The 12,551-nt window shown below is 43.6% G+C and overlaps 1 protein-coding gene and 1 long non-coding RNA gene across 2 annotated transcripts in view; one reads left to right on the top strand and one right to left on the bottom strand.

Moving 5' to 3' along the window:
• Positions 1 to 7,656, top strand: part of CEP295 (centrosomal protein 295) — a gene marked incomplete at its 3' end in the record, with an annotated part of 42,552 nt that extends 34,896 nt beyond the window's left edge. Inside the window, exons 23-29 of the mRNA XM_080613802.1 lie at positions 951 to 1,576; positions 2,334 to 2,507; positions 3,850 to 3,967; positions 5,238 to 5,441; positions 6,401 to 6,500; positions 6,970 to 7,069; positions 7,609 to 7,656. Of these exons, the coding sequence (XP_080469928.1) occupies positions 951 to 1,576; positions 2,334 to 2,507; positions 3,850 to 3,967; positions 5,238 to 5,441; positions 6,401 to 6,500; positions 6,970 to 7,069; positions 7,609 to 7,656 (1,370 nt within the window). The remainder of the gene's footprint in view (positions 1 to 950; positions 1,577 to 2,333; positions 2,508 to 3,849; positions 3,968 to 5,237; positions 5,442 to 6,400; positions 6,501 to 6,969; positions 7,070 to 7,608) is intronic.
• Positions 7,657 to 8,915: 1,259 nt separating this feature from the next.
• Positions 8,916 to 10,952, bottom strand: LOC308219239. Its single transcript, XR_013956466.1, has 3 exons — positions 10,877 to 10,952; positions 9,860 to 9,915; positions 8,916 to 9,041 (listed from the first exon to the last, which is right to left on the bottom strand). It is a non-coding gene; the product is annotated as an uncharacterized lncRNA (long non-coding RNA).
• Positions 10,953 to 12,551: the final 1,599 nt, after the last annotated feature.

Raw genomic sequence — 12,551 nt, 5'->3', positions numbered from 1 at the left:
GGTTGGAACTGGAGGATCTTAAGGTCCTTTCCAGCCCAAACCACTCTATGATTCTGTGAAACAATCCTGTTGTTTGTTTGGCATATGCTGTACTGCTGAAATGCCTCCTCAATAACGAAAAATGCTGATACCTGGTCTTCCTCTTTTCAGGCCTCTTCTGGAATAGAAATAGTATCTGGGGTTTGTATGCGCAGATCCTAAGGGAAAGGTAATTTAGGGTACAGTCTTGTAACTTGTAGGAACAGCAGTCATGGTTACAATTTGGATGTTTTCAGAGTAGAAACTCTGAAGAGTTTCTGCCCAAGTAAAGGTGTTTTGGTTTGTTTTCTTCCTGTTTTAGACTCTGTTGGAGGCAGAAAAAGACTCAAAGGACTTCCATTTACAGACAATAAATTGTAAAATCCATTGACTTTCAATGTAGTTACGTCAGCACCATCACAAAGTCTGTCCCTAAAAACAGAATCAGATTCATGGAATGGTTTGGGTTGGAAGGGACCTTAAAGCTCATCCAGTTCCAACCCCTGTCACAGGCAGGGACACCTTCTGCTAGAGCAGGTTGCCCCAAGCCCCATCCAACCTGGCCTTGAACACTGCCAGGGGATAGGGCAGCCACAGCTTCTTTGGGCAACCTGTGCCAGTGCCTCACCACTCTCATTAGGAAGAAATTCTTCACTGTAGCTTAAACATATTCTAAGAAGCAGCAGAAAGTATTGTTTCTTGAAATTGCTTTGTGTACAGTGAAGGAATCACTTTATGTAATGTTAACAGTGTTATGTTTGAGGAAACAAGCAGACTGGTTTCAAACAAAATGTTTCTTCTATTTACTATACTTCTTGTTATACATTACTGAAAAGCCACACTAGGGAGGGACTTTTTGAATTTCCACTTTTTTGTCGTGGAAATTCTGTTGTGTTGGCCAGAATTTTGACTCTTGATAATTTTTGTAACAGGATCTCAGGAATCTTTTCACCCATTGCCATTAGAATCTACTCTGAGCAGTCACTGTCAGAACACCAATGAGCCAGGGGACCTTAGTGCTGTGTTACAGAGATGTTCTGACCGAACTCCTGGAATGAGAAAGCAGGGCAATGAGAAGTGTATTTCACCTGCCAGAGAATACAAAGAGCTGGCAAGAAATATGGAATCTATTGATCTCCAGTGTTCAATGGAGGATCTGCAAAATGAAAGCCTGAATCCACTGGAAGAGCAAGAATTTTATCAGCTAGATACCACACGAGGTACAGTGGATGACACTTCCCCTCAGCACTTACTAAAAGAGACCATGTCTTCTGAAAAATCACCTGTGGAGATATTGGATAAGAAGTTTGTTAAGCTTCCTGAAAGATCAGTTCATTTACATGAAGCTGTGGAGCTGGATTCTCAGTGCAACAGAAGTACAGAGAAGCGAGATGGAAGCTTTCCAGATGAACCATCTTTGAGGATTCCCAGAGAAACCAACTTGGAAGACTCAGACGTCCATTTCCAGGCTGTTGTACAACAGAGTAGTTCTCTCCTAAAAAGACATGAGAAGCACTCTCGTTCTGTGCCCAGAAGCTCATGCTGTATTCCAGTCTGGGTAGGTAGAACAGATTTTCAAAACGAGTAATTTGTGCAGGCTTCATTGTTAGCTTTTTTCTGTGTGTGTTGTTGCACCAAGTTATTTTAGACCTTTAATGTTTGAAAGCTTGACAAATGTGGATTTTATGTTTCTAGTTTAAGACCCATGTGTTTCCTGGACTTCTGTCCTACTAGTGCTTTCAGATCATGGCAGTGAAATAATCAGCAGTACCTAAAGTGAGCTGCAGGTCTCATGATTGTTGTGGGAGCCTCATCTCTATTGCATCTCCCTCTCCTAGCACCTGTAGGTACAGCATGTGTATCTGCATTGCATGGCACAGGTACCTCACTGAGCTGCCCCTACCCCCATTTAGAAGCCTGAAGGAGGTAAATAATCAAAGCATAAGCAAACTTAAGGAAACAGCTTTGATGTAGCTTTAAAAGAAGATAGAAAGTTTGCCCTAGAGCTGAGTAATTTAAACTGGAGGTGAGTGGAGGAGAGGGGGAGATTTTCTTGTCCTTTGGGTTATTTGTTTAGGGTTTTTTCACACTGGTCTGCAACATACTTTGCATTGGACTTGGTTTCCAGGGTTTGCACATGTCAAAACCTCAGGCAAAGTGCTCTCTGCCTTTCACTTCCTGCTTGGGGGCAGATTTTCTTCATTCTACACATTGAATGAGCCACCTCTTTCTGACAAGATAACAGCTGTTGCTGTTGCTGGGAATAGTGATTTTATGTCCTTTTTTGTTACACTGATGTGTAATTTGTTTTCTAGGAGACTGAGTCAGGGTGTGGTATTATGGAAGAGCCTGAGCTCACTCTGATAAGCTCAAATGACATCAGTATTGCAGAATCAGACATTGAACACAGTAACCAAGGGAAGATTAAGGAGGATAAAATAAGCAGCCCAGCTTCTGTGGATCAGTCTGAATTTCATGTTTTTACTGAGGTGAGTCTTTATTATCTAATGTAATTATGATTTTAACTTAGGCTTAATCCTAATAAGGAGAGGCCCCACTGTAGCAGTTAATCCACTGTTGCAAAGCGATGTTAGGGTTATCTGTGCTTAGTAATTGCTTGGATCATCTTTGTTTGATGCTGTTCTCCACACAGATCTAATAGATCTTAAATTTGGGCTATTCCTTAAAATCACTACTTTGTCATATCGGTGTAGTTAGAGTTTGGGAAGACTTCTGCTGAGAAATGAAACTGTCTTGCTGGCAAGACTAACTTGTATCCCACTAGTTGAAGACTTGAATGAGAGGAGAAGGTGGGACAAAACTACAAACTAAACAGGTTAAAAAAGGACAAATCCCTTCCCTTGTGGATGGAGCTAACCAGGCCCACACAGCAGTTTGAGGTCTATGGGGAAAACATGGTCAGCTCATCATCCTGCCATGCTTCATGTGCCTATGGCATGCTTGTGCTTATGTAAAGCAAAGGCAGTGAATCATAGTGGGACTGGTTTGTAATGAGAGTAGTTTGGGTGCTGAAGCAGTAACGTAGACCCAAGTCATCTCTGTCTGTTAGATGAAACCACGTTTCAGTTGTGTGAGGCATCTAGAAAAGATCATAGAATCATGGAATCATAGAATAGTTAGGGTTGGAAAGGACCTTAAGATCATCTAGTTCAACCCCCCCTGCCATGGGCAGGGACACCCCACACTAAACCATGTCACCCAAGGCTTCATCCAACCTGGCCTTGAACACCACCAAGGATGAGCACTCACAACTTCCCTGGGCAACCCATTCCAGTGTCTCACCACCCTAACAGTAAAGAACTTCTTCCTTAGATCCAATCTAAACTTCCCCTGTGTAAGTTTGAACCCGTTACCCATTGTCCTAAAGGTGCTCAGGGATGGGTCTGTAAAGTAACCAAAGTGTGGGCAAGGTGGAGGTGAGTGGCTGGAGGCTGTGTTTGGGTAGTAGGCATCACCTTCAGCTGCGAATGGGGCAAACAGACAGAGCAGTGTAGTAGTGGGAAGAACCACAGGGAAGAAAAACACATCCCTTGGGATGGAATTACACAGCCCTGTGTTAAGAACCAGCAGGTGAAATCTGGTGGGCAAAGGATCTTTAATGGATTCTTTTAAGTTTTAAAATGTTTTCTAGAAAGTAGCTTTTGAATGCTTACCACCAGGATCCCTTTCTGGTGTTCTTGCATCTGCTATCAAGGCAAAAGAGTACCTCTTTTATCTGCATTGGGTCTGTGCTACTGGGACAGCACTGCCACTTCACTCAAATTTGCTGCGTATTTTAAGCATTTCCATCACCGATTCCTTCTGAAACAGGAGAGAGAATTTCTACCACTAGTTCCAGATGCAGATTATTCGGTGTTTGCAAGGCCTGACAGTTCTTCCAAAGCTCAGAGTCCCAATGACTCTCACCTCCCATCACGTCAGACTGCAGGTAAGTGTCAATCGTAGAATCACAGACTGGTTTGGGTTGGAAGGGACCTTAAGATGATCCAGTTCGAACCCCCCTGCCACAGGCAGGGACACCTTCCACTACAGCAGCTTGCTCCAAGCCCCGTCCAACCTGGCCTTGAACACTGCCAGGGATGGGGCAGCCACAGCTTCTCTGGGCAACCTGTGCCAGTGCCTCAGCACCCTCACAGGGAAGAATTTCTTCCTCATATCTAATGTAAATGTACCCTCTTTCAGTTTAAACCCATTGCCCCTTGTCCTGTCACTACACGCCCTTGTAAAAAGTCCCTCTCCAGATTTCTTGCAGGCCCCTTTAGGCACTGCTCAAGGTCTCCCCAGAGCCTTCTCTTCTCTAGGCTGGACAAGCCCAACTCTCTCAGCCTGTCTCCACAGGAGAGGTGCTCCAGCCCTCTGAGCATCGTCATGGCTTCCTCTGGACTCTTGAGCAGGTCCACATCCTTCTTGTGTTGGGGGCTCCAGAGCTGAATGCAATATACTGAATACAGTGAAGTATATTCAGTGTACTGAATATATACTTCACTGTACTATACTATACTGAAGTTGAGATAGACAAGGTCTTTATATTATTAAAATTGTTAATTATATACACCTCTCCTTTAGAAAATGTGAAGAAGCATCTTTTACTTAGGCATGTGCTTCTCGCTGCTCAGGCTTGGGCTGTAGTATGTTTGCGTCAGGTTTAATGTGTCTTACACCTACAATACGCTGGGGTTTTTTTGTGTTATAACGACTTAATTTTGAAAAATTCTGTTGTGTGTTGTCGTTACTATCCTATTTTGTTACTTGGTTTTGATTTCCTTCCAGTCCCAAGCTCCGTCGGCAAAGAATGTCTGTTTTTAACTATTCTGATGATAGCATGGGACATCAGTAAAACACTGAAGTGTGTTTTGTCCCAGATGAACAGTAGTAACATGAAAGACAGGAATTGACAGAACTTAACTGTGTCAAGGACTTCTTAGGTCCTTGATTATGTTTTGAGGCATCAAGATGCTTTTATTTGTCCGAGTTTTCCTGGCAGAACCACTTCGTTATTAGATTCCATAGGCCTGAACTGCTGCTCATCACTCACAATGTCACTCTCTGAGTGTGATTTACCAAAATAGTCATGTTCAGCATTTTAGGAGAAATACATTAACTTGCACAACTTGCTAGAGGTGTTGCTGACTTGCTAGAGGTGATACTGCTCATGGCTACAAGTGAGGAATATTCAGCCTGTTCACTTCCTCTCACAGTGATGGTGTTGGAGTTTGTGGCTACACCCGGAAGCCTGCAAGAATCTTTCTTAAAACGGAAGCAGAACTTCATCCAGAAATCCCTGAAAAGAGTAGAAGGAATAAAAACTAAAGAGAGAGCAAATGAGAAACCAGAAGCCAGGCGGTCTCAAAGAGGAAAGTCTGAGAAGTTAAGCAGGCAAAAGGAGTCTTCTCCTATCTCTGGTAGGTTTATCTGGGGACAAAAGCATCATTGGATATCCTTTCAGGTGCTGTTTTGCATCGAAGAACAGCAAAATTTCACAGTTGTTGCATCTTTACTACTGCAGACTGGGCTATTCTTTAGTTTGTCTTCTCAGGGATGTGGGGAGCTTTTTCCCCACTGCCTGGCCACCTCCTCAGTGTCACAGAGGCCCTTATGGGTCTTCATCCTATTTGCACCTTCTGTCTGCATGTCTGTAGTCATGTCTCTGCAAATCACAGTCGTTTATCAAAGAGCAACCACGTTAAGGGAACTGATGGGCAACAAAGCTGGTGAAGGGGCTGGAGCACAAGTCTGCTGAAGAATGGCTGAGGGAATTGCAGGGGGGTTTCGTCTGGAGAAAAGGAGGAAAATCAGTGGGGACCTTATCACTCTCTACAAGGAGGATGTAGCGAGGTTTGGGTGCAAGTCTCTTCTCCCAGGTAACAAGTGATGGGAGGAGAGGTTATGCCTCAAGTTGCACCGGGGAGGTTTAGACTGGAGATCAAGAAAAATTTCTTCACTGAAAGGGTTGTCAAGCATTGGAACAGGCTGCCCAGGGAAGTGGTGGGGTCACCATCCCTGGAAGTGTTCAAAATCCATGTATATGAGGCCCTTAGTAATATGAGGTGATAGTCCTGGAAGTCCTAGGGTAATGGTTGGTCTTGAAGATCTTCTCGAACCTGGTTGATTCTATGATGCATCTGTGAAAATGGGGAGCTGGAAGGCAGCTGATGGGAAGCACAGCTGGTGGCTTGAAGTGCAGGCAGCAGCCCCATGAGGGAGACTGTGAGGATTTATTTTTAACACATCACCTCCATCAGGTCCATCCTGCATTCTGCTGGCTTATCTTCTTTGTAATGTCCTTTAAAACCCTTGGAAAACCTCTCAGCTTTTGTATTAACTGGACTAAAGGTGTAAATTTGTCTTTTTTCTTTGTTAGGAAGAAAAGGTGCAGTTGCCAGTCAGCTGAAAAAAGTAGAAGTGTCTTCTCCAGGGGACAGGAAGTCTGGAGAAACTGGAATGCACCAGCGTACTTCAGGGTATGAACACAAGTGGAAGAAGTGTGGATTAAAACTCAGCAGTTCATCTGCGTGTTGTGAAGGTTACCACTCAGAGCAGTTTGTGATCTCCCAGTGCTGTGTAACACAGAACTGGGAGAAAGGCTGAGTGTGTTTTCCTGCTGGGAAACCCTCTCACAGTGCTGGCTGTAAGAAACCTGCTTCCTCTGTCCTGCTGAGGCAGCTCATGTAGAACTAGATTAAAGCTGAAGCCAAGGTCACAATTGCACCTTGGCACTAAGGGCAATGTGCAGCAACTGCATCCCTGAACTGGGGGTTAGGAGTAGCCAAAAAGGAATTTGATGTGACTCTGGATTATGGGAGAGTGAAGTCAGAATTTCCTTTCTTAATTTCTAGCAACTGAGACAATATAAACCTTTAAAAATGTTAACTTACTGCAGCTTTGCCACTTGCTTCTGACAAACCAATTTTTTCCCTACTGTTTGTGCAGACTTTATGATCAACTTGCAGAAGTAAAAATGAGAAAGGAAGAAAAAACAAGGCAAGAAACTTATGCTAAGAACAGAGAAAAGGCTAAAGAGTTTCAAAAGGTAATACAGTTTGTACAACACTGTCCCACCTGGTCAGTTCTCATTTCACCAGGCTTCTACTCAGAGTAATCTGACATAGGTGTGGTGTGAATACAGCTGAAACAGTGATCATCAAACCAGTTTGGATTTTAAGGGATATCCCAGTTCAGAATTTCCCTGTCAGCACTGTGACCAGCCTCAGGTTGGTTTTCTGGCGACTTGACTGTCCCCTTGCTGAGCCTTACACAGATGGAAGGAAATGCTTTACAGTCCCAACAGGCTGAGGCTGCTCCTGAGGCTCCAGACCCATATCCTGCCTCTGGCACTGACCACCTCAACTTCTCTGTGGGGAAACACATCAGTGCTGTCCTTGCATTGTTTTACAGATCCTGTCATTAACAGGAAAGAAGAGCAATAAGCACACCTTCCCCCTGACATGTAGGAGTTTTGGAGCAGTAGCTGGACTCACTGCCCTGCTGTTACTGATGTCCAGGTTACATGTTTTAGTCCTGTCACTCAAGCTACACTACAGTAGTATGACAGTTTGTTTTTATTTGCAGAAGATGCTGGAAAAACTACGAGCCAAGAAGGCTGGGAAAGCACCATGACTGGCTGAACACTTCACACAACTGTCCTGGTACAGTCTAGGAACCAACAAAGTACTGCACTTACATTAAGTTCATTGTGGAGCCATGAGGAATCCTCAGCTTTAAGCTGTAGGAAGACTGTGAGTAAACAAACTCACTTTTCCCAAGATCACTACAGCAGCAGACCAACTATTGCTGTAATTGTGGTTTGTCTCAGATTGAGCAGATGGACACTGGATGGGCATTTGTATTTTAAAGACAGATCATACTAACTCTTTTAATATACATGTATAAAACATTTTCTAATAAAGCTTTTTAAGACGACTTGACACCTCAGGATGAAAGACATTTCCTCTGTGAAGTTTAACATTTATCTGTTCTCTGCACTATGTGATTTAAGATGAGGACGTGAGCTCCTGCAGTCAAGAGGTGTATCTTAAAGCACATGGAGGGAAGAAAATAAACCCTTTACCCTGTTACTACTTCCAAATTCCATCTTTCTATCCACATTTCCCAAGCTCCTGATTCAGAGCCAAGGAATTACATCATGAGGACAAATGCAAAGCTCAACTCCTGCTATGTGGCCACAACCAGGTGGAAGAGCAGGGCCACTTCATATTTAAAATACCAAACAGTTTGAGCTTATTTTTGATAAGCCATCAACTACACTTCAGCCTTGTTTTCACTGAGCTTTTCAGTCCCTGGTACAGTTGCTTGTACTGCAGTTGCTGAAGCAATTTAAGAGCAAAAACCAAAATCAGCTTGTCATTCCATGGTGAGGAGCGGTGGAGGCTTGCAACACAACGATTAGCAGCACAATTAATAGTCTCATTTTGGCTGTAATGGTTCTGCAAGGGCTGCTCAGGCTTTCATGCAAAAATACTCTTGCTCCATCCTCAGGGAAGAGGTTGAGCCTACACTTGCCAGGGGATCAGCTGTCATGATTTATTCACACACTCCCATGTGCTTACACCAGAGCAACAGGAACTAATCCCAGGCTGCAGCTCTCTGGCATTGATTTTATTTAAACATTCTGATATTCTGCACATTCTCTCCCGAGGTTCAGGACATAACTGAGAGAAAACAGCTGATAAAGCCTTTTCCACCCAAATTAAAACTTGAGTTATAACTCTTAGTTGGGTCTTCTGCAACAGCAAGCTGGCAGCTTCACATCTTACACAAGGGCAATGCAGACAAGTTGTGACAGAGGGTAAAGACAAAGGCTCCTGTGCTTCTCAACCAGTTTCCAAACACTGCACACTACTTCAGTCTCCAAAGCAGTGAGGGGAGTTAGGCTGAGTGGTTAATAATAAATTACTGCAAGAAACACTCTGGGTGTAAGGTTCTTTGTTTTTAGAAGAGCCATGCAGCTCTTTGCAGCAGACTTGGAGCAACATCACCAGGACCTGAGAGAGAAAAAACATCTGTTAGCACTTTTAGCTCACTGAGTCCAAGCTTTCACCCAGCACTGCCAAATCCACCACTAAACCATGTCCCTATACACCACATCTACACATCCTTTAAATACCTCACCAGGGATGGTGGCTCCAGAACTGCCCTGGGCAGTCTGTTCCAATGCTTGACAACCTTCTTGGGAAAGGATTTTTTTTCTAGTATCTAAATCTAATCTAAACCTCCCCTGGCACAATTTGAGGCCATTTCCTCTCTTTCTATCCCTTGGTATTTGGGAGAAAAGACCAGCACCTGCATCTCTCCATCCTCCTTTCAAGTAGCTGTAGAGAGCAATAAAATCTCCCCTGAGCCTCCTTCTCTCCAGGCTGAACAACCCCAGTTCCCTCAGCTGCTCCTAATAAGATTGTGCTCCAGACCCTTCACCAGCTTCACTGTCCTTCCAAGGACACATAAACAGCAAAGAAGTTACAAGACTGCTCATGCCACAACTGGATCAATGTGTTCTTCAGTTTTCCAGGCTGTGGAAGTGAACTGGTTTCAGCATTAAACTGATCAGCCTCTTCCTACATCAACATCTCAAAAACCCCAAGGGCAGTAGATAAACATCCTTTTTTACTCCAAAAGCCCCAACTACATCAGGTTTATCTCCTCATAAATAGACCATAGCACACACCACGTGTCCATGGCATCCTGCAGAGGATTTCAATGTGCGGTCACCGCGTTAAGAGCTGCTGGTTTCTCAGCCATGCAAACCCTCTTTGAAGTGACCTCGAGTTTCTCTGTAGCACCAGCCACTCTGCTAAGCACTCACCTTCAGACTCACTCTGATGGCAACTCAGGGTTCCTCAGGCCTCCCACATGCAGACACTATGGGTTAAGGAGTCAGATTTGGTTAGTGAAGAGTTCACAAGTTGGGTGTAAATTGCATGGAGAAGCTTTTTCACTCCTGTGTGCACAACAACCATCCTCTCAACAGCAGTTTCTGGAGCCCAAGTTACAACCTTTCTAACTAGAGCTTTTGCTTCTCTGTAGCTTCAGTGTTGGAGGTGCCCAAGGATACAGCCACACACATGCACCTCAGCAAGAACTTGTTTTTAGCAGCAGGGGGGGAGCAGCACGTCTGTGACCTACAGAAAAGCTTTATTCCCAGCAGACTTAGTGCCACATGATGTGGCAGTTCAGGAGTCTGATGGCTTTGCTTTATGGTCATGTCCACAGCTCACCAGAAACAGCAACATCCCAGCAGCCTTGGTAATGACCAGATCTTCTCCTCACTGCTGTTAGGTTGGTGATAACCTAAATCTGGGGCTTACATCAATATTCCAGCTGCCCATCCCTTCCTATTAGGGCAAATCAGTCCTGCCAATATATAAGCCAAGTTGTGTACCAACAAGCCTAAAAATCACAGGATGGTTTGGGTTGGAAGGAACCTTAAAGCTCATCCAGTTCCAATCTCCTGCCACAAGCAGGGAACCTTCCACTACAGCAGGTTACTCCAAGCCCTATCCAACCTCTTAAAAACTCCACGTCCAGAGGAACTCCTCACAACCAACAGCAATCTAATTCAGAAATCAGTACAAACTGCTGCACAACTGTGACATCCATTTAAAGTATACAGGCACACGCAGTGACTTGCAGATAAGCAGCCTGCTCAATACTGCCAAAATCTGGGCTGACAACTGCCCAGTTCTCTCTACTACGAGACAATCACTTCCACACTTCTCAAGAATAGTTTACTGAGGTTTCCATGTTCGGAGTCACACAAGTTAGCACACAAACTGTGAAGTAGCATGAAAGCATCTGAACTGACTGGTATCTTAGTGCTTACCTGTCACACAGGTTATCTTCTGCAGCTCATCCCTTCAACACAGCAACACCCACTTCACTCTGTATCCTAAAGCACCTGTTAGAAAGAACAGACAGAATGCACTTTCCGAGTTCCAGAAACAGGTATCCAGTTCTCATGCTGAACATGCAACTAGAAAGTGAGTATACTCAAATCCCAGAGCAGGACAAAAACTGTATCAGCAATAATACCAGGTTTAACAAACACAGCAGAATGAAAACCAATGATGCCAATGCTGACCTCCTGTAGCACTGATCTTTGAACATCCCAGCAGAGAATGCTGCTGGGTGCAGATACCATTCAGTGCAACACCCACAGTGCTTTTTCATCCACAGCTGCTCGTGTAACAGTAAAGCTTGTATGCACCAGTTAGTGCCTACTGACAGACTACACTGATGTAGTTGCCATGCAACCCTGAGGGAAAACACACCGTGGATTTCACCTAATGGAAACAGCAACTTCAGAATTCTTCCACATTTTTGGCATGGAATTTATTAGAATCCTTCTTACTGTGAAGGATTTATATTTCTTTTAAAGTACTTTGCTTGGTTTCCTTTAAACACTCCACTTTACAGACCAGAAGCCAGAAATTTTAACTGCATACAGTAAACTGGCTGAGCTGCTCAGAAATTAAACTCTAAACCCCTAGCTTAAAAATATAACCCAAGTATTGCTGCTCAGTATGAAACTATCACGCATCTCTTGATATCTTAGTCATATCTCAGAGATATGGTTTAGTGGTGGTCTTGGTAGTCCTGGGGTAATGGTTGGACTTGATCTTAAAGGTCTTTCCCAACCAAGTTGAATCTGTGATTCTAAATGCAGGAGAACACACCATGTTTATGAAGTTACCTGAAGTTCAAGAGAGATGCCATAGTGCTGCCTCTTTACCTACAGCCACCAAAACAATTCTCATGCTTTCATAATGGAAGGGGGAATAAGCCACCCAGAAAACTGAAACCACAAGAAGTGTTAGCAATCAGGTACCTGCACAAAAACCCCATGTTAATTACACCTCAACTCCCAAAACCCACCATCTCTTGACTCTTACCAAGCTTTTCCGCTTGAATCATCTTTGCTATTTGTATCAAAACACAAGTCAGTACCTAAAGGAGAACATGATGTGTTATTACAGCTCTCTGGATGCTACATTAACATCTGTCTTGCAGTTTTATCCCACAGAACTAACAGGTAGTTCAATGGGTAAAGCGAAACCACAAGTTTATTCTGTGAGGCATTTCCAACGACACGAACCTACAGAAAAGATTCTATCGGGATAGACCTCAGCACTTCTGGTACCCTAAACTAAAGCAACAGGTAAAAATCAAGCAGATAGACTGTCATCTCATACAGAACCTATTGTCTTTTTAACTGGTATCGAGACATCTGGGGAAAGAAAGAGGGTGATATTTCATCTTCCCCCTTTATTAGCGTAACTCCTTCATAGCATTAAAAGTTAATGTTACCTGAAAGGCAAACAAAGGGAATGAACTACAAAATTGTATTCAAACAGAATCCTCTAACATTCCTGCTAAGCATAACTTGCTTGTAGAAACAAAACTATCAGTGTAAGAAGTCAAGCTGATCAGCTCCTTTTTGACTGAGACATTTCTATGAATGATTTTGGACAAATCAAAGTTAAAATCAATTCTAAACA

This window comes from Psittacula echo (assembly GCF_963264785.1).
Source record: "Psittacula echo genome assembly, chromosome: 3".
NCBI lineage: Eukaryota > Metazoa > Chordata > Aves > Psittaciformes > Psittacidae > Psittacula > Psittacula echo.
Note: the sequence above shows the minus strand (reverse complement) of the source record. Positions and strands in the feature narration are given on the sequence as shown.